The sequence below is a fragment of the Camellia sinensis genome, unplaced genomic scaffold (genome assembly GCF_055761805.1).
Source record: "Camellia sinensis isolate YWXY unplaced genomic scaffold, ASM5576180v1 Unanchor1, whole genome shotgun sequence".
NCBI classification, from domain to species: Eukaryota; Viridiplantae; Streptophyta; class Magnoliopsida; order Ericales; family Theaceae; genus Camellia; species Camellia sinensis.
In genome coordinates this window covers 12,945,953-12,968,180 of record NW_028128987.1, presented here as the reverse complement: position 1 = coordinate 12,968,180, position 22,228 = coordinate 12,945,953, and the positions used below count along the sequence as shown (strand labels likewise).

General features: G+C 42.6%; 2 protein-coding genes across 3 annotated transcripts in view; both read left to right on the top strand.

Annotated features, from left to right (window-relative positions):
* The window catches only part of LOC114272198 (glutathione gamma-glutamylcysteinyltransferase 3-like), a 51,758-nt gene continuing 29,530 nt past the window's right edge, over positions 1-22,228 (top strand). For both annotated transcript variants that reach the window (XM_082910939.1, XM_082910938.1), the window contains exons 1-3: positions 1-137; positions 858-997; positions 1,292-1,348. The gene's annotated coding sequence lies outside the window, so the exon portion shown is untranslated. The remainder of the gene's footprint in view (positions 138-857; positions 998-1,291; positions 1,349-22,228) is intronic.
* On the top strand, positions 13,272-20,632 carry LOC145814288 (protein MAINTENANCE OF MERISTEMS-like). The gene is made up of 7 exons (XM_082910937.1): positions 13,272-17,011; positions 17,145-17,382; positions 18,065-18,718; positions 18,847-19,008; positions 19,102-19,695; positions 19,777-19,875; positions 20,084-20,632. The coding sequence occupies exons 3-7, from the start codon at positions 18,212-18,214 to the stop codon at positions 20,324-20,326; spliced, it is 1,605 nt and encodes a 534-aa protein (XP_082767063.1). The 5' UTR covers positions 13,272-17,011; positions 17,145-17,382; positions 18,065-18,211; the 3' UTR covers positions 20,327-20,632.

The window sequence follows — 22,228 nt, the reverse complement described above, 5'->3', positions numbered from 1 at the left end:
TGCAGATTGAAGCCTTCTCTCTCTCGCTATATATATGAGCAAACGAAGTGGTTGCTGGGAAGCCCTAGCCGCATACAGAGAATAAAGAGGAGTAGGAGAACCAAAGCAATTGCTGCGAAAACCCCAAGCATTTTCAGGTAATTCCTCTTTCTCTCTCCTCTTTCCCCAACCATCCCACCGTAACCCTACAGTATTTGTGAACAATAAAAGCAATAATATGTTATTGTTCTTCCATTTTGCGATCTCAAGAAAAAAAGAGAGGGGTTTCGTGATCTGCACAAAATCATCAAAAAAAGTGATCTTTTCCGGTTAATAGTTTTACCTATCTCATAAGCATACATATGTAGTGTCAATGTCTGTATATGTATGAAGTACCTGTTCTTTTTCTAGGGCAGAGGGGCTGTTGTTGGCAGCCATTGAAATCCGAAGGAACTGAAAGATCAATCAGAAAAAATATTCAGAAAAAATATTCCGAAATTATTGTACATTTTCAATTATATACTTCGGAATTATTTATAAATATTTGATATTTAAATTTTGATTTTTTAAAATTAAATTGGTTCTGTAGTGCTGAATGTTTTACAATTTCTCAGTACTTGATATCAGAGTAGTTTATGGAAGCAATGGATAGAGTGTAACAATGGAGTGTAGCAAGTAATGGAAAACAATAGAGGTAGTGAGAAACAATGTAGGAACTAAGTTTTAATTTTAATTTTTTTTTTAAAGATGTGCATTGAGAATTATTGTTTTTTAAAGATGTGTATATAGAAAATCTAGATTGAATTTGTAGTCATTATGGTCATTTTGCTTCATGATAAAATTGTCATAACTTTTATCTTCATTAATTTTGTACACAGAGACAAAAAAAAAGAAGAAGTGTGGAATAGAATCTCCCATAATAAACAGAGACTAGATCACATTCTTCATCACTTTGTTTTCATCATTTTAATGGGTTGAGACTCGAAAGGGCCGAGAGACATGCCCCCTCAGTCTTCAGGTAATGTTTCTACTTCATTGTCATTGCTAGACATGCTAACACTTCTTAGGGGTTTACATTCTTTTCTTCAGTTCATCTTTGTCTAGATTCAAGATCACTATTTGAATTATTTTTTTTGCCGTGCATTATTTTTATTAGAGCATATATATATATATGTTTTTTTTTATATATATATATTAATGAAGAAGAACTTTTGGAGTGCAACTGTTTTATTTTCTAATAGGTTTCAATGCTTGGAATCAAGAGTATATAGTTTCTTATATATATTTTTTCTTTTCATTTGTAATAAAATAGGTTGTTTACTTGGAAGTTTTGATGGCATGAGTGGAGTCGGAAAAAAAATAAAATAAGGTATTCTTTGCTTCTCATTATCGTGTGTATTTTCCTTATTTAATTAGATTGTTGTTTATATTATTTTTATTTAATGCTTTGTTTGATTCGGGTGATGGAACATCGATTGCGAGACATAACAGAGGTGTCAGAGAATCAATTTGGGTTTATGCCTGGTAGGTCAACAATGGAAGCGATCTATCTTTTGAGGAGAGTAATAGAAAAGTATAAAGAAAAGAAAAGAGACATTCATATGGTGTTTATCGACCTTGAGAAAGCATATGACAGAGTGCCCCGAGATATAATATGGTGGGCGTTAGAGAAGAAAGGGGTGACAAAAGGCTACATTGACGTGATTAGGGACATGTATGAAGGGGTGGTGACCACTATTAGATCGCCAGCTGGAGAAACAAATGAATTTCCTATCACTGTAGGGTTACACCAAGGATCTACCTTAAGTCCTTATCTTTTTGCTTTAGTTATGGACGAGTTGACGATAAATATTCAGGATGACGTGCCATGGTGTATGCTTTTTGCAGACGATATTGTGTTAGTGGATGAGACTAGAGAAGGAGTTAACACAAAGTTGGAGATCTGGAGAAAAGCTCTTGAATCTAAAGGGTTTCGAATAAGCAGAACTAAGACAGAGTACATGGAGTGTAAATTTAGTAACAGTAACAATGAAAGCAGAGGAGAAGTGAAGATTGAGAACCAAGAACTGCCTAAGAGTGAACATTTTCGTTATTTAGGGTCGATTATCACAACAGCGGGAGAGATTGATGCAGATGTGGCCCATAGGATTAAGGCGGGATGGTGTAAGTGGAGAAGTGCGTCTGGGGTATTGTGCGATAAACGAATACCCACTAGACTAAAAGGTAAGTTTTATAGAACGGCTATTAGACCAGCTATGTTGTATGGGACGGAGTGTTGGGCAACTAAGAAACAACATGTAGATAAGATGAGTGTGGCTGAGATGAGGATGCTAAGGTGGATGTGTGGTAAGACTAGACAGGACAGGATTAGGAATGAGTGTATTCGGGAATGGGTAGGAGTAGCACCGATAGAAGATAAGTTGAGAGAGAATCGTTTGAGATGGTTTGGTCATATTCAACGGAGACCAACAGAGGCAGTAGTGAAGAGATGCGATGCTGTAACGGTAGATGGAAGTGTTAGGGGACGGGGTAGGCCTAGATTAACGTTGACTAGCGTTATAAATAGAGATATGAATCTACTTAATTTGACTAATGAAATGACCTTTGATAGGGCCGCGTGGAGAAGAAGGATTCATGTAGCCGACCCCATTTGATGGGACTTAAGGCTTCGTTTGGTTTGGTTTGGTTTGGTTTGGAATGCTTTGTTTGATTCAATCAATAGTTTCTCTACTCTTATAATAATGTTGCATTTTACTAGTAATTTGATGAAACTTTTTTATTTGAGAAAAATAAAAAATCTGGTTAACATATTGTGTAGCTCATGTATTAATTTGGTTGGTATTTTCTTATTTTTCCTTTTGTGGTTTTGGTGGTTAACCAACCGTTGGTTCTTGTACATTTTGGTTTGAAAACCTTTACCAGAAATCATCAATAGAGTAATTACAATCCAGTGGGGATTTTTTTTAAAAAGCAATAGACGTGCAATGGTTTGTCACTCCATTATATCTACCGTAGCTGCAGAGACCTACCGCGGCCTTTTCATCTTGCATGACAACCCAACATGCCATTTTTTGGGTTGCGCCGAACTATTATAGTTGTGGGTATTTAGCCATTTGATATACTATTTATTTTCTTTGTTTTATTTCTTTATTTTTTTTTGTTTTGTTTTATTTATTTTTCTTTTCTTTTTATACTGAACATTAAAAAAAAAAAAAAAAAAAACCGCTTGCACCTAAAGATCCCACAAGATATTGCCGATTGGACAAACTTTTGAGAGCATTACTCTTGATATTGTGGTATGGTACACCGTACACGGGTGCTTGTCTCTTTGATCGAATTGGCATTAGGGCGTTGGGATTAACTTTCCTCTCTCTAGTGGGGATAAATGGAATGGTACCTTGCTTTGGTGCCAAAATATTACGGCAATTCGTTCTCCTCCAAACTATTCCTTATGAAGGGCAAGTAGGGGAGGCGGACCGATTTCGTTTTGACTTTTGTCCCCAATGCAAGCATTAGAGACTTTTAGAGGCTCTCTATAGTTGGAATAGTCGAGATTATGCCATTTGGGTTTTTGAGACAGTTTTTGATCGCCTTGGTGTGCATGAGTATAAAAACCATGTTGGTGTAACTTCAAAATCTAGTTCTAAAAGCACTTATCAAAACTTCACTTTGTATTAATGTACAATAACCTTGCAAATATACATATGCATACACGCACACATCTTAATACCTTCTAAACAATGGTTTTCTCTTCTATTCACATTTATGTCTTCGCATTACAACTTCCAAAGAAGTCATTGAATTTATCAAGGCATAGGACATTCAAATCACAATTGCTTGATTTGTTGTTGTTTGTGAAATTCTAGATTTTTTGTCGAAACTCGTTTGTCGTTTGGCCCTAACCAGATTTTTGCTAACGGATTAATAGTAATTGAAGACTTAAAATTTTAGATAATTTTTAATAAAATTTGACTATAACTATTTTTAAAATTTCCATCACATATATAATTTTAGTATGCGAATATATAAATTTGAAGAGTTAACTCATATAATTTTAAAATTATCATACTAACTAATAATATAATATGAGATTTTATTATTACTATTATTATTTTAACTTTTTGACTTACGATCATCCCCAACACTCCTTTAATCCATCATTGATGCACCCATTTAAGAAAAAGATATCTGTAAATAGAAATTTCTAATTAAATGGTGTTGGTGGACCTAAGTGGGTCAACATATGACTCACCTCGATAATATGAAACGTTTATTTTTTAAAATTTTGAGAAATAATTATTTATTTAAGAATTTAAATTAATTGAATAACTATAACCACATATGATTCTATTAGTTTATTTTCAAAATAATGGATGGTCAATTTTTACAATCATTCAAGTCGGTACACTTTTTTAAAAACAAAATGTAATCCGATTAGTAACTATAATTGTCTAACCAATTTAAATTAGGATAATTACCAACTAATCCCATTAAAGAGACTTAAATACCATTAAGTTCTATTCATTTTTTATTCAATGATAAATTTATCAGTCTCTCTTATTTTTATGAATAAATTTACAGTGATAAATCTATTTGTCAAGACTTTTGAATAAATAAATCTAATTAATAGAACATACTTGTAAGTGACCCATTTAAATTCTTACATAAATAATTTACTTAGAGAAGAGATAAATTATTGAAATCATCGAGATAGATCTCGCCATTAGTCTACCACGGCCAACAACAATCTCTCACTATTATAAATATAAATTCTCTTATAAATATAAATTTCATAAGAGTTTGGTCAAAACATCAATATAATTATTATGTCTAAACATTGTGGGAAAATGTGAATAATTAGATAATTCAGAAGAGAATGGACAATAATTGTATAATGTAACATAAGTATACGTGTGTGTATATATATATATATATATATTTATTTCAATACAAAATATTGAAAATAATGTTATAATTTCATTACCTCAACTGGCCGTGTAATTTTTATGAAATAAATACTAGAAATTTTAAAAAATAAAATATAAATAATAAATGGTGGTGATTTGGAGTCGCTGTCACAAAGTGGACCGTCCCGTAACCAAACACTCTTGCTATACCCATAACCAAACAGGCATGATTGGTGCACCTTTATTATACCGATGACTAGAGTTGCAAACGAATCAAGCCGAGGCGAACTTTGTTGAGCTCGAGCTTGGCTCGGTTTGGCTCGGCTCGGCTCGATAATTTTTTTTAATATTATTTATATTATTTTAAAAAAATATTATTTATATTATTTAATATATAAATAATATATTTATTACATAATTTAAATAAAGATAAACGAGCCGAGCTTGGCTCGTTTACTAAACGAGCCTAATATTCGAGCTCGAGCTCGACTCATTTATTAAACGAACCAAGCCGAGCCGAGCTTGTTCATGAATAATTCGATTTATTTGCAACCCTACCCATGACTGGTGCACCTTTACTATACCCATAACCAAACAGGCATGATTGGTGTGTTGGACAATCTTCACTGTATTACGAATAAATTATGTTTGTGTACCTAACAACAAATAAAAGAAATAAAGAAAATGAGAGAGATTGTTTGATTTCAAAAGTCAAACCAGAATATAAAATAAATAAATAAAAACAGATTTTTATTTTGTTACAAAAACAAAATCAAAATCAAAATCTAAACCAGGAAAAATAATAAAACAGAAAGTAAATAAATTAATAACCTCATGTATTTATTGAACAAAATTCTGATCAAGTCCAGTATTTAACACTGTGTCCTTAAGACAAATTTGTCCTCTGCACGGTGCTTTCAGATTGTGGACATCTATCTCCCAGTATAAAATGATCAACTGCGAATAATAGTAGCACTACAAATTATTCGCACAACGAACACACTTAGTGTTTAAACTCTTTCTCACAGGAAAAATTATGCAGCAAAATGCAGAGCAGGTAGAATTTGGGATGAAAATTGGAGTGAAAATCCAAATGAGGGACTGCCTTTATTCAGGAAAATTCGTGGCTCTTTGATTTGAATTAAACAGGTGCAAAACCTATTTGAACAAGTATTATACTTGTTCGGTTTGAATGAACAGGTAAGGAACCTGTTGGGTTTAAATTTCAAACAGATATGAATCTGTTTGGTTTAAATTCACACAGATATACATCTGTTCAGGTGGGGAAAAATCGGAGCCAATTTTGAAATTAATTTTTGAAATTCAAATTCCAAAAAATAATTAGTATTGGACTGGACAAGCCCAACCTTACACCACACCACGCACTTGCTCCCAAGCTAAGCCCAGCCTGCCCGGACGAACAGACGACTGGGCGGGCTGACGACGCATGTTTATTTTTTGGTCCAATGGGCCTAGCTCAATTTCCCCATAACTTCTCCCTTCTACAAACTTGAGGTGCCCCTTGAGGTCCTCCCTAAGTTACAATCTCATGCCTTATAAATCCACTCAAAACTTGCTTACAAAATCAATGTGGGACAAGCTTTAAATCAAACTTTTAGGAAATTTCACCAAAAATACCATTTCCATGGAGCTCTCTTTGGCTTTAATTTTTCATTTACCCGATAATAGTTTTGAGTAACCAAATATACCACGTGAATCACAATGCGGCATAAAACGCGTTACCATGTAGACCCACCAAATTTGACCCATGGGTTCCACTTAAAAATTAGACCAAAATTAAGGAAAAATCATATTTTCCAAAACCATTTCTGACATGGTGCACATTTACTAAACCCATCACCGGTACCCATAACCAAACAGGCATGACCAAAGTGGCGGAGCCAGAAAATTAAATTAGGGGGGGTACTTATTAATTACAATATCGAAAATTTTTACAAAAATATTTCACACAAGTTTTTACAATTGATTTCGAAAAATATTAAAAAAATAATGTTATTTATAACCAGTGTATCATAGACAATATAATAAAATATGGATATAAGTCTTAAAATAAACTATATAACGTACCGAGCAGCTCCACGTGTCGAGAGACTAATGGGTGCAGAGTTGAGCGCATAAAGTATATAAGCATGGCTGTGCCTCCCATGCGGGAGGGAGAACATCATTTGGTGAGATAAACCAAAAACACTCTCTCCTCTCTCTCTATCCCTGAGTGTGTGCTAACTTGACCGTCGGAGGGGTTTTTCGGCCACACACTGTCGGGTAGCTCACCGTTGTTGTGCTCGCAGGTCGATTAGACAAACGAAGAGCTTGGACGAATGGAGTATGGGCTCTGCAGAGTATTTGTTCCCTGTACAATTGGCGCCGTCTGTGGGAAAACGACAAACAAAACCTTGTCCTCTAAGCTTTTCTGCTCATCTTTTATGGCGAACCACGACGACATTTCGTTGTTCGCCATCGACGGCATCACGCCAGAGTCTGTTCGGTGCAGAGATGGCCTGTCCGTCAGTCCGACGATGGCTGATTTGGAGACCGCACAAGGACTTCCCTGGGATGCGCGAGACAAGCGCGCAAGGAGTTTTGGGCGCTCTGTCATTCCAAAAGAGCGTCACCGACGGCGAGATTCACACACTTAACACTTGGAAGACAAGCTGAGAGACCATGATACCATCATCAAGAATATGGTGACGGAGATAAAGGCGGCCATGAGACGCCAGATAAAAGGAAAGGACGTCGCTAGAGTGGGAAACCACAGTGAGCGCGCCCATTCCCGCCGTTCCAACAGTCCTAATAAACGTCGCACCCCTTCACTCTCCGTCACGAGAAGCCTCAGAGCTGGAGACTAGGTTGCGCCGGCGATGATATCTCGCACGTAGGATAACAGTTACCACCCTTCACGCCCGACGACGGCGTTGAGATATTCTCGCTTCGGCTATTCGAAAGACTTGAAGGATATGTTGGAGTAGCGCGCTCGCCGGCAGGAGGCACAGAGGGTGCCTGCACTGTAATGGCTGGTCCCTAGAGGGCGAACCAATGAAAAGTCGCCATACCACAACCACGCTTGGCGGCACACGCGCCACTAGACAGAGTGTTAGCAAGGCTGAGCACCACCCCTTTTTCTGGAGAGATCGAGAACACACGGCTCCCCCGGGTTCCATCAACCAAAGTTCACACTCTATGACAGAAAGACTGATCCATATATGCACGTAAGCCATTTCCAATAGGTTATGGCTGGGCACAGGGGAAACGATGCGCTCATGTGCCTTGTTTTTCCATTGAGTTTGGGTGAGTTGGGCCTAAAATGGTTCGAAAGGCTGCCGGAGGAGAGCATCGAGGGGTGGCAACAGTTGGCAGAGGCATTTGTCACCAGATTTAAGACAAACATCAAAACGCCCAAGGAAATTAACCATCTCTTGAGAGCAAAGATGGAGCCAGGTGACTCTTTGAAGGTGTATAACACTAAGTATTGAGAGACTTTTAACGAGATCTTTGATTGCTTGACCAACCTTGCAATCACTCAATATAAGCGCGGTCTTCCAGTTGGACATCGACTGAGAGACTCGCTCACAATGAATCAACCGTCGACCATGAAATTACTCATGCAACACATTAATGAGCACATCCGAGTCGAAGACGATGCAGCCGCAACTACCGTGACGGCAAGTCCGGTAGTAGAGAACAAGAGAGTAGTGGGAAAGGTTTACGCAGTCGGACAAGATGATGGCCATGCAAACCACCATGGAAGGGTTATAAGGAGTTCGGTTTTTGGAAGACGTCAGTAAGAAGGCCGAGGAAAAGGGGCAAAAAACTCACAGAATGTGAATGGCCGATCCATTTCCAAAACATCGAACTCTGCCAATCTAAAGTTTTGTTCTTAGTTCTATTTTTGTAACCCTTTTTTGCCATTGGCGCAATGAAACAAGTAGAATATTTTCTTGAAAATTGTTGTATATTCGCCTCGCCAAGCGGATTTAATGCGGACCAAGGGGCAACTAACGATCATTTTGACGGAAAGATCAAAATTCCTTGCCAAGCGGATTTTGCTCGGCAAGAGGTTTGTTGATGATTTTATCAACTTTAGAATTCCTTGCTGGGCGAATTTTGCTCGGCAAGAGGTTTGTTGTTAATTTTATCAACTTTGGAATTCTTTGTCGGATGGATTTTACTCGGCAAGAGGTTTGTTGATGGTTTTAATCAACTTTAGAATTCCTTGCCGAGCTAAATTTGCTTGCCAAGAAGAAAGTCGCCGAGTTGACCTTGCTCGCCGACCTTGGAGTTCTTTGCCGAGCTGATCTTGCTTGCCAAGAAGCAAGTCGTCGAGCTGACCTTGCTCGTCAACTTTGGAGTTCCTTGCCGAGCTGATCTTTCTCGCCAAGAAGCAAGTCGCGGAGCGGACCTTGCTCATAGACCTTGGAGTTTTTGCCGAGCTGATCTTGCTCGCCAAAAAGCAAGTCGTGGAGCGGACCTTGCTTGCCGACTTTGGAGTTCCTCGCCGTGGTGATTTTGCTTGCCAAGATGTAAGTTGCTGAGCTGACTTTTCTCTCTAACTTTGAAGGTCCTTGCTAAGTTGATTTTGCTCGCCAAGGAAGTTGCTGAGCTGATTTTACTCGCAAAGAAGCAAGTTGCCGAGCTGACTTTGCTTGTCAACTTTGAAGTTTCTAAATCAAGCAAAGTGAACCACCGAGCAAAGAGTCTAGCCCGGCCTTGTAATGTAATCCCAGTCACGCTAGCGCGGACGAAATTAAGGGGCAATTGAGAGGGAGATTTATAATTTGACTTTGGGCCGTGGAAGAAGCCGGACTGGATAGGGCCGAGCACGTTTGGGCCGAGCTAACTTGGGCTTGTTTCGAGTGGGTTTCACTCGGTCATGGCTCAGGCCCCCTGTTTAGGCCAAGCTAACTGGGGTTTCCCTGGAGTTGATCTTGCTCGGTCGAGGCCTAGGCCCGAGGTCCAGGTCCCATGTTTAGACCGAGCTTACTTGGCCAAGATGACCGCCTGTCAACCCGGGTTCCATGGGATGCACGCGTAGCTCGACGGGGAATGTCTTTTGTTCACCGGCTGACCTGCCTTGAACTTGGCTTTGCCGGAATGCTACCGAGCTCGGCCGTTATGGAGCTCGGCGAGTGGAGCACTCAGGCACGTTACGCAGCACGGTCGTGGTAATGCCGCCAAGCTGCCAAGTTCCCGCTAATGTTGTCTGACGGTTTGGTTAGGTGTTGTTTGCTGGATTTGTGCTGATAGATGGGAGAGCAGCTCCACCTGTCGAGAGATTAATGGGTGCAGAGTTGAGCGCAGAAAGTATATAAGCATGGCTGTGCCCCCCATGTTGGAGGGAGAACATCATTTGGTGAGATAAACCAAAAACACTCAACTCTCTCATCTCTCTCTCTTTATCCCTGAGTGTGTGCTAACTTGACTGTCAGAGTGGTTTTCCGGCCACACACTGCCGGGTAGCTCACCGCTGTTGTGCTCGCAGGTCGATCAGACAAACGAGGAGCTTGGACGAAAGAAGTTCGGGCTCCGCGGAATATTTACTCCCCGTACATCGAGTAAATGAGAAATTGAAGTAAAGTAAACTCGATGACAATGGTGTTTTGGTGGATTTATCAGATTAAAGGAAGTAACTTGAGAAACAAAATCATTGGTTTTTTAGAAACGTTGGTGGATGGGTTTTGCTCCACCAACGTTTCTGAACTTGGTGGGTTTTGTTCCATGACAATGAACTTGAGAGAATTATCAGGTACTCACGTGTGTGTGTGAGAACTTGAGAGAATTATCAGGTACTCACATGTGTGTGTGTGTGTGTGGGAGAGAGAGAGAGAGAGAGAGAGAGAGGAGGGGGGGCGGGCGGTTGGCGGGTTTTGTTTGCTTTTGTGATTGGATTCAAGTCCCCATTCGACTTGAGAGAATAATTTGGGTTTGATGGATTAATTTTGGGATTGATTTTCATTATTTGAATAGTTACCTTTTAAGATTTGTTAAGTAGTATATTTGTGAAAAAATTTAAAATGATTAGATATCGGTGGTAAAATGGACAATAAATATAATTTTCAAAATAGTCATTTATTTTTTGTAACAAAAATGTAATTCGAACATGTAATTACCCATTTTCAATTATTTTAATTTTTTATATGGATATTCTAATCAATGAATCATAAAAAATGAATAATTTAAATTATTGAAATCGATTTCAAAATAAATCCATCAAGCTTAAATTATTCTCACAAATTAGATTGCCAATTTGTGAGAATTCAAAACCGTCAGTTTTCAATGATTTCCTTGGTCTTTGACTTTGATTCACCTTCTGTAGGAGTAAAGTTAGTTATCATCAATGATTTTAAAAAGTACTTCTTCCGTTTTAAAATAATAGTTCGTTTTGAAAAATTTAACTTTTTTGATAGTACAATTATTAAACTTTAAAAAAAATTGATTTTCAAAATTACGCTTTGATAGTATATTTTTACTTTTAAAAAAATTGATTTTTCAAAATTACCCTTTGTAACAAGCCCGCGGGGGACCTCGCTAGAGCTCGGACTCGGCTTTCGTTAGTCACGGTTCTAAGTCTAAACCAAAGAGTCCAAATCCGGCAAATCGTTGAGAAAACTGATTTTTGAAAGAAGTGCCAAACATGGACTGCTTTGCCAGATACAGAGTCGCCACCTAAATATTTTATTTTGGAAAATTTAGGAAACCCTGACTCGGTGCCAAAAGGCCACGTGTCCGTCATCACCAAAGTTGCCTCGGCTCGGGAACTTGGGTACGATTGGGGAAGGTCACTTCGTGAGCACCCCCGCTCGCCCGGTCATAGACCGGCCTCTACTAACCATGATATCAATTTTTGAAAACATTGTGAGTTCTTATTCCGGTTTATTAGCCTAGGTTACTATGTAATGCGCACAGCATACAAATATAGACTGGGTCGCCTGAATTGGAACGAAACATTTCATGTTTGTTTTTGAAAATGGTTTGCTACCCGCAAGTAGGCTTTAGAACATTTGATGATTTGTTCCAATTTAAGTAACCCAACCTTCACCCACAGGCATTCAGGCAGTTATATCAGATAAGCACGTAGTCTCATGGTAAGCATGCTATTCATGGCAGTCACTCACACGCATGCAAGGATGCTAAAGCATAAAGCTTACCGAGTACTCCAAGCCAAAATAGGAATTCATTAGAAATCATGCATGATCCTAACTATACAGAAATGCCTAATGCAACACATGCAAAATGCAATTTATAGCAGGCTCGGCTATTCTAAGATGGCATATGAAATGCTACAACTATCATGTATTCAATTTGGAATTGAGAGTACAATGCAGTTAGTATGATGCGCCGAGCCCGGTGCATGCAATACAGATGAATGAATGCAAACATGCTGTCATACTGTATGCTAATTTAAATATGCCCTAATCTAACCATCATAAGCGGATAAATAAAAGGGAGAAAGACGTGGGGTTGGAAGACATACATCACACTCACGCACACTTATTACAGTTGTGCCCTCGCGCAGAGGGTCCGAATAAATATACAGTCCCAATATTACAGTCCCGAATAAAAGAATATTACAGTCCAAAATATTACAAGATCCTAATTAATTAATGAATTAACTAAGAAAGCAAATAAAACTGGCGTGCAAGCCAGGGACTGCCTTGCTTCTGATGGATGATGCATGTCCGGGTTGTCTTGCGTGGAAATCCACCGGAATGCCCCAATTAGCCTCTGTTTACACCTGTTCTTTAAATGCGTGCCAAGCCCCAAAAAGTTGTTGATTCTTCGTTTTGCTGCAACAGAGAGCAGGAAAGGGGCATAGCAATGTATTTGCACAGATATATGCATGTCTCGATCCTCGTGCCACCAATCACGCATACCGAGGCATGATGGCCGAGGAATCGAAATGCACAACTCAATATAGGATGAATGCACATGAAACTACAGCTAAAACCTAACTCCATCATGGATAATCCGGAGTGTCGGTGACTGGGGAATTGAGACACATTCCGTCACTCGGAGTACGAAATGTACCTCGTTTCCCGTGCCCGGGCTAACTCTTATTCCGGACACGATGCAATATGCATGATATGCATGAAATGCGACTAAGATACAATCCTAACATACACGATGCTATGGAAATGAGATGTCTCGAAATGCGTGCACACGGGCACACAAACCGAGATGCCTCGAAATGCGTGCACACGGGCACGCAAACCGAGAAAATGACAGAATGCAATCTAAGATACAATCTAGCATGCACTATGCCATGAAAATGAAATGTCTCGAAATGCGTGCACACGGGCACACAAACCGAGGCAATGGCATACGCAATGCAATGAAAATAAGATGCCTCGAAATGCGTGCACACGGGCACGCAAATCGAGGCAATGGCAAAATGCTATGAAAATGAGACGCCTTGAAATGCGTGCACACGGGCACGCAAACTGAGGCGACGGCATACGCAATGCAATGACAATGAGATGCCTCGAAATGCGTGCACACGGGCACGCAAACCGAGGCAATGGCAAAATGCTATGAAATGACATAGAAACATGATATGGGCTTATACCAACATGAGTGAGCCTCAGCCACACTCACATAGGATGCCGGCGGATAAAAATGAAGTGCCTCGAAATGCGTGCACACGGGCACGCAAACTGAGGCGATGGCAGAATGTGATGGAATGACATGGGAAATGATATGCAAACATGGTAATGGAATTTCAGCACTAAAATATGGGGGAAAACAGTCCCGAAATGAGGCGAAATGACATGAAATGCATGGAATTGTCCCGAAATGCGAATTTAGGCACCCGGAATGGACTATAGCTATGCCAAACATGCGCAATATGGACATGCAATGCAAAGACAGAAGCTAGGCAGTCCCAAAAAGGGCACTTTCACAGTTATAAACATGGCCAAACAGCAAGCATAGGTATGGCAAAAATGGCATGCAAGAATAGGGGCCAAAAGAGGGGTAATGAAGTAAGTGATATAAGCAAAACCCAAACTGAAAATTTTCCTTCTACAACACTGAAGAGGGACCAAAAATATGAATATTTACAGTATATGGCAAACCTCAAATCAGTATACAAACATGATAGAAATGTGATGCAAAATAAGGCTCAAAAGTAGCTATAACATGAGGTATGCAAAATAATCACCAAACAGCCAAAGACCCTTAATAAAACATGTAGAATGGACCAAAATAAGCACTTTTCCAGAACTGTAAAATGGCCAAAAACAAAAGCATGATAGGCTAACTAAACATGCAAGAATGGGGAATAAAAGAAGGATATAACATGAAGTGACCTATGGAGGTCCCAAACCATGAAAGGACCTAAATGAAATATGAAGAATGGACCAAAATAAGCACTTTTTCAGAACTGTAAAATGGCCAAAAACACAAGCATGGTAGGCTGCCATTGCATGCAAGAATGGGGAAGAAAAGAGGAGTATAAAGGTAGGTACAACATGGAAGTCCCAAATGGTGTTGAGCCCTTCTTCAATGTTGAAGAGGGGCTCAAAATAAGCCTAATATCAGTTTACAACATGCTCAAAAACAGATTACTCATGGGCCAAAAATAGCATGCAAAATTATGACATACAAGAGGATCAATGAAGCAAGTGTATCATGGAGGGCTCAAACAGGGTTGAGCCCTTAATGAAAAGTGAAGATGAGCTCAAAAGAGGGCCCTTTTCAGTTAGGGCCGGAGCTTGAAACAAAAAGCAAGTGGGGCTTACAAATAGATCAAGAAAAAGGGTCAAAAGAGGAGAAGTATCACTTACCCTTGAAGACTCAAACTTTTGTTGCTTCTTGGACCAATTTGCAGCTTCTTTGGCCTTTGAGAAACCTTCCTTGTTGCTGGAAATGAGGTGGTGGTGGTAGAGCTTGGTGGTGTAGAAGAAATGGAGCTTAGGGACTTAGAGATTTTTAAAGAAATGAGAGGTATGGAGATGGAGTTGTGTATGGAGGCTTGAAGGCGAAGTTTTCTAACCCCAACAAAGGATATATCTTGCTTGCTATATAGGCCAAAAAGGGGGTGTAAAGGTGGGGGAAAAGGAGAGTAACTTTCCCCCACAAAATATCCCCCGGATAAAGATCTTTTCTGGGGGATAAAGCCCCACAGCTGTAAAGGGAACAGTGCAAGGAGCTCGGCCGGCCTGGTATTTTTGCTGCAGGTGGCCGGCCGGCCACACCCCCTAGCCGGCCGGCTAGGGGTCAAAAAGTTCAATCAGATTTTCTGGCCGGCCACCAACTGGTGGGGTCCTCCCCGGTGATAAAATAGAGGTACCTGCCAAAAATGAACGAAAATCGTTGCAAAACGAATGCTCGGGGACCGAAACGCGCAGTTCGGGGTCCCGAAAATGGGCTGTTAAGCACCGAAAGTGGCATTCGGCCACGAAGTGGGTTTCTCAGCCCCCAGTGTCCCTCAAAAGGGAGCAAATAGGAAGTATGCCAAAAATCGGAGCAATAGGAGATGGTTAAGCGGTCCCGAACCGAGGCATACGGCCTGACGGCTCCGAAAACCGGAAACCGGACTCCGAAATGGGCAAAATGGCCTACGGCCACCAAATGTAGCCTACGGACATTGAGAGATGGTCTACGGGACCTCTCCCTTCCCTCGAGAAAAGAAACAGAGAAAACCGAGTCTGGTTCGCAAACCGAGACGAGGCACAGAAGAGGGTTCAGAAGTCCGGAGGCAGGGCTCACGGCCGCGACTCTGAAACTTCTGAACGAGCACATTATGCAATATCACCAAGCGCTCAATCGGTGACGTCTGAGTCTTAAGGTCGGTCAAAAATGGGGTGTCTACAGTTGCCCCTCTTTGACAGAACTCGAAAGTCACAAGTGACGGGAGTGAATGTCAAAGCCCAGAGACGACCCATTTTTGACAAGGTCGAAGACTTAGACAAACATACAGGATAAACAGAGATGTGCCCGCAGGCATGCCCGCAGGCAGGGGGCAAAATGCAAATGATATGCAAAAAGCCGAAGGTAACCCAATGATCATGCAAATGCAGCAAGCTGTAATGAAGCAAGTATTCGCAAATAGATGCAACAGTTTTAAGCTAGAATGCAAAGCAACAACTACATTTCATGCAGTTAAGAATGCGGAGGATTATTCAATCCCCGCCACGTCTCACACGGAGAAGATACGATACCTGCGCGATTCGTTTGGTCGCACCAGCCTCAATTGAACCGTACATACAATATCGTGCCTGCAAAAGAGAGAAACTCAACGAGCACAATATGCTAACAACATATATTTAATGTGATTCCGAAGGTTCGACACACGCAGTGCCGGCAAGTGAATGCATCGCAATGCAAGAGTGGAACATGCGTGACGACGTATGCTCAAACATAAAGGTATGCCAATATCAAGAAATGTGCATGTTAATGCAGGTATGCTCATGAGAATGCAAGATAATGTGACACGAGCATGAATCAGGGTGTTCATTTGTCATGAAACGAGTACGGAAACGCGTGTTTCGGCGAAGGTAACTCAATCGCGGCCTCCGATCCACTTCCCTGAAAGGTTACAACTCATTCAAAAAGGATACACTTTGATTTCGATGAATGATGATGAGACATATGTCAGAACTTGAAGCTGAAGTCCCGGCGGAGCTATTTCGCGACCGGAAGTGTACTTTTCTTGAACTTTTTCAGGTCCCGGGAACTCCGATCTTCCTCAAAATTTGCAGAGAGCTAGGTGGGCATGTGAGGGACATGGCCGGCCGTTCATCTTCCCAAGGGGAGGTGGCCAACCGGTTTCCCATAAAGCTAATGGCTGGCTGGCCAGTTATCCAAAAAGCAGATAGCTGGCCGGCTAGAAAATGGGGCCGGCCGGCCATGTGCCCAGATCCGGGGGTATTTTGGTATTTTCACCTCTTTCCTTCATGCTTCTTCAACCAAGACTTGAGGCCTATAAAAGGCAGCCGAGGCCCCTTCCTTTTCTTACCTCCCACAACATTTTCTTCTCCAGATCTGAGTTCCACACTCGTTTTCCAACGCCCCGTGCAAATTGTTTCCGCAAAAATATTCAGTTTCAAGCACTTTGAAGCGATTAAATTCCGGCTTCGGAGCTTCTTTTTGCATTTTCGCCACTTGAGGTAAGTTTGTCTCAATATTTGGAAGATTTTCTCGGGAGTTGACTTTTGTTGACTTTTTCATTTCCCGAGAGTTGACTTTTGTTGACTTTTTCCAATTTTGGCTCGTTTTGGCTCATTTTTGCTCCCTTTGCAGATTCTTTGAAAATGGCGGGTAATTCTCCCCACGGCGGAGGTTTTCCAGGTGCCGGAGATGATTTCGATCCCATGACTCTACCCCCGAGGACCCGACTTTTCATTCCCGGGAGGTACCGTCCGCAGCACATGTCCTTCCTCGTGCTGTCTTCCGTCACTTCACTAGCTTTGACGAGCGAGCACCCGTGGATCTGCTTCTCCGAGAGCCGGAGCATCACCTCTCTCATGAGGCCCGAGAGGTATTTTCCTCATTTTCTGTATTTTTCGTACATTTTCGCACCTTTGCCATGCTTGAACACGCAGTTTAGCTTATGACATAGTACTTCGCTTGCATCCTGAACATGTAGTTTCAACATTCGAATTTCTGAACACTCGGCTCATTAATTAATTGCGAACGCACAGCCCACATTAGAACACACGGCTCAAACACTGATTTGTCGAACACACAGCCCGAATTCGAAAGTGAACACACAGCCCACACTTTAAATTTTCTGAACACGCAGCCCAGTTTAAATAGTGAACACGCAGCCCACACTAGTTGAAATTTGAACACGCAGCCCAAACTTTAAATTTTCTGAACACGCAGCCCAGATTAGATAGTGAACACGCAGCCCAAACTTCAAATTTTCTGAACACGCAGCCCAGATAGATAGTGAACACGCAACACGCAGCCCAAACTTCAAATTTTCTGAACACGCAGCCCACAATTTAACTGAATTTGCATGTAGCTTATTCCACTTCATCGGCATACAGTCCATTTCATCTCATTGGCACATCGCCCACTTCATTTCATTGGCACACAGCTCATTTCATCTCATTGGCACACAGCCCATTCATTTCATTGGCACACAGCCCATTTTATCTCATTGGCACACAGCCCATTTATTTCATTATTGACACATGTATTCATTCTGAATGCAGGTTGGTTCCCGCAGTGTGCGGGGGTATGGTTCCACCATCGCGCGGGACTGGTATGCTGAGCTCCCGGAGGGCGTCCGAGACTTGGTAGATTTGGCAGGATTCGGGCCTTTCTGCGTCGGGTTGTCACGTCCTGCCAGGAGGACACTGATGGCAGCCTTGGTAGAGAGATGGTGGGACACCACTAACTCCTTTCATTTCTCTGCTACTGGGGACATGACCATGACCCCTTTTGACTTCGCTGTATTGACCGGTCTTGACATCGGAGGTTGGTCCATCCCCTACGATGAGGATATGGGCGAGTGGGAGGCCGCCTGGATGTATCTATTGGGGGCTCGCCCACCTGTTGACAGGGTCTCTGGGAGAGTCCGATACACTTGGTTCTCTTCCCATTTTCGGCGGGCGGAGATGGTGCCTGAGACTCCCGAGGAGACAGAGCAGTATGCCCGTGGTTTCCTTATGTTCCTCTTCGGGACTACCTTGTTCGCCGACAGAGGGAACACAGTTGGGTTATATCTGCTGAGCGCTCTGGTCAACCTATCACAGGTCCATCGATATGACTGGGGTGGCGCCGGCCTGGCTACCCTTTACTTTTATATGAGCGCGACCTCCCGCGGGCGGGGCGATTTACTTGGCGGCTATTGGAGAGCCTGGGAGGTACTTTTCTGTCCTCTTGATTTACATTTCTGCTCTTCATTACTTGTACATTGCACACACAGCGCACTTTTACAGTCTGTATTTTGCTCTCAGCATTTCGTACTTACATTCTGCACTGCTTTTCTCAGCTATGGGTCTATGTATACTTCCCATCATTAGCCCCAGAGTTGGAGGTGGCGGGGATTCTCATGACCCCATATTCATTGGTGTTCGAGGGCCCGCACCGGCCGAGACCTCGAGAGATCCTCCTTAACCTGCGACAGTACTTTGACACTGTGCGACATTCAGAGGTACCTCAGAACTTTCAGTTCCTTTCATTTTCATCTTTGATTTGCTCTGTATATTCTCGATTTCTGATTGGTTTATGCATTTATCATCCGCAGATCACATGGCAGCCCTGGGTGTCCCTGGGTGATGGTCTCCGACTTCAGTATACCGGAGCGTCGGACATCTCCCAGTATAGGGTCCTGCTTGAAGGGTCGGTTGGCAGGGTATGGTTCCTGGGGGAACGCTTTCTGCGCCAGGTATGGGGGTATCTTTCTCAGGATCCTCCCGCAGTACCTCCAGCCAGTATGCGGACTGCTGACAGGCTCTCTTACTCGGAGGTAATCGGCGCCATGCTGGGCAGTGATGCTTTACTATATGTTGAGGAGGGGGACTACGCCATTTACCGTCACATATATTTGATGCCTCCATTGACGGGAGCTCATATCCCGATGATGAGGCCTGCCGGTATGTCATCCTCGGGCCAGGCTCGGGCTCGGGTTGCAGACGCCCCTTCTACTAGCAGGGCTGGTACATCTAGAGGTGGGAGTAGACCGGTTCCTCCGGTTCCGTCGACTCATCCTCATCCCGGATGGCCAGATATGCCGACTGAGTTGATGGCGTGGCAGTACGGGGCTATCTCTCCGACTCCGATCCCGCTAGAGCCTCCGATGCCCAGTGATCGATACGCCATTGATCCGGACTCACCGCCGGTATGCTCCACTTTTTTCATTCATCATTCAGATGTTTAGACATTCTTTTGTTCACTGATGATTATGAGCTCATATTTGCAGCCATCGCGAGGGTACATGGAGGAGGTGGTTGGACTGGTGGCCACACTCGAGGGCATGGTCCTGCGTAGGGAGGCACAGTTGTCTGTCGCGGGCATTCAGGTACCCTTTAGTTTTCTGGCATTTATCATACTTCTGATGACATGCTGATTTCTACTGCATCGATAGACTATTTGTGTAGAGCACATCTGACACACACCCCACTTGTACACTGTATTTACATGCACCCACTTCATGTAGCCTTTGCTTGTATCTGCATCTGATGTATATATTTGGACTGATGCATTTGAATTGAACTTTTTGTTTTCAGATGCCTTCATGGTCCGGTCAGCCGCAGGCCAGGCCACCTGGGCCTCCTTGGGGAGCTGGGCCATTTGGGCCTTTTCAGGGGGCGGGGCCATCTCGGCCTTCCCGAGGATCCGGGCCATCTAGACCTTTTCGAGGAGCTCGAGGAGGACCCGTCCGCAGACGCAGGGCTCACGTTGTGGAGGTGGAGCCTGATGAGGAGGAGGAGGATGCTGAGGAGGAGGAGGAGGCTACCGACCGTCAGTAAGAGACATCTGCTGAGGAGGGAGGCTCCGGTTTTGGCTCGGGGAATAGAGGCGAGGCTGAGGGGGATCCTGAGGATGACAGCTCCGACTCAGATGATGATGATGGTGTGGAGATTGTCCCGCAGAAGAGGATGAGGAGTGCTTCTCGTTCCCGCTCCCGAGGACTTTGATGCTGCTATTTCCTGCTTTATTTTTCTTTTTGCTAGTAGTTTGTAGCACTTTGCACATTGTTAGGCAGTTTTATTTTTTGTAAAACTTGTACCTTTGTTTGTTGTAAAGCATGATGAAATGAAATAGCTTTTGAAAAATGTGTTTGTATTTTAACTTTTAACATTGTATCGCATCATTTATTTCGCACAAAAATGAAATTGAATGGAAATGCGCATTGTGTAATCACCAAGTCAGGTAGTGAACCGACGCAACAAACTAAGCAACTCAACTTACTAAGATATAACAGAATCTTTAGCAAGTTTACAACTCGATAAGCAAAATGCAACAATGTTGACAACGCAAATAAACAAGACCTTAACAAAAATTGTTTAAACAGAGTGCAATGACTCAAAAACACGAAACACGTCCGCTCGACAAACAACTCGATAAGCAAAATGCAACAACTCGATAATCAAAACTACAACTCGATAAACAAAACGACAACAGAGTGTACTTCGGACGATCTAGGCACTGGAACGCATCCGAAACGGAGGGAGATGAAGGCCTTTGACTTTCCCGTTGCATGGAAATGCTTGGAACTTTCCCTCGAAGGGTAAATCAGGGCCAAGGGGATACACTCCAGCATTGCCGGCCACCTCTGGGGGCTGGCCGGCCATTTTTTGTGGAGAGAGACAGTTGGCCGGCCATTTTTGAAAAAGTAAATGGCTGGCCAGCCAGAAAAGGTGGCCGGCCGGCCACTCAGTCCTGCAGCCACCAGATTTTTGACACGTGTCCCCGTGAATAGTGTCTTTCCTTCTATAAAAGCCTCAATTTCGGGAACATTCATTTCATCTTAGTTTTAGACAAAGATGGAGGCGTTTCTCGCAGAAAATATCACATCTTGGATCTCTTCTCTAGATGGCTCGGAAAAGCTGAATTTTCGGGGTTTCGGCTTGAATGCACTATTCACGCTGAGCCGTACTCCGCTACAACTTCCTTTTCTCCATGCCGCGACAAGGTTCTGGAATCCAGTGACGCACGTTTTTAGCTTTGGCGGCCAAGAGATGTGTCCCACTTTCGAAGATTTTCAGGTTTTGATGGAGTCTGAATGCTCTGAAGTGATCTTGCCCCAGCTCCGTTTTGGCCATGCTCAGGCTTTAGGGCGGATGTGTGGGCTTACGGCGCATAACGCTCGATCTCTGATCTGCAGTGGGGAGCTGGACATCCTCGGCTTGATCCATCGTTTTTCCGACGCCGGTGACCGCAGCAACCATTATTGGCAGGGTTTCCGGCAACACGCCCTCTGCTTATGTTTGTTGTCTCACTTTCTGCTTTCCTCAGGCTTCGGCGGGGCTAGCATTCGCCTGATTGAAGTCGCCCAAGGCTTGAGAGAAGGGAAGAACTGTATTGCCATGACCTTGGCCGAGACACTGATGGGCTTAGATTCTGTCTATCGCCGGGAGGCGACTAGGTTTGCCGGGAGTCCACTGCTGCTGCAGGTAATATTTCCCACCCGACCTTACATATATATTTGCTCACATCACTCGACCCTCAGGCTCGGTTTTCTCACAAAACCCTTGTCTTACTTTTCTCTCATCGTACATCTCTCTGTTCTTTATTCTCTCATTTTCCATCCCTCCCCTAGGTATGGTTAATGGACAAGTTGCAGGTTGTGGACTCTTGCCCGGCCTATTCAGCTCGAGGCTACTTCTTTCGGCAGCGCCTAGTCAATGCTCTTGACGAAAGGTGGTGGT

Excerpts from the sequence above, each read along its gene's own strand:
- LOC145814288 (XM_082910937.1), top strand. The coding sequence starts at position 18,212 with ATGGCAGCCTTGGTAGAGAGATGGTGGGACACCACTAACTCCTTTCAT. Across the intron at positions 18,719-18,846 it reads GCTATTGGAGAGCCTGGGAG|CTATGGGTCTATGTATACTT; the intron begins GTACTTTTCTGT and ends TGCTTTTCTCAG. Across the intron at positions 19,009-19,101 it reads ACACTGTGCGACATTCAGAG|ATCACATGGCAGCCCTGGGT; the intron begins GTACCTCAGAAC and ends TATCATCCGCAG.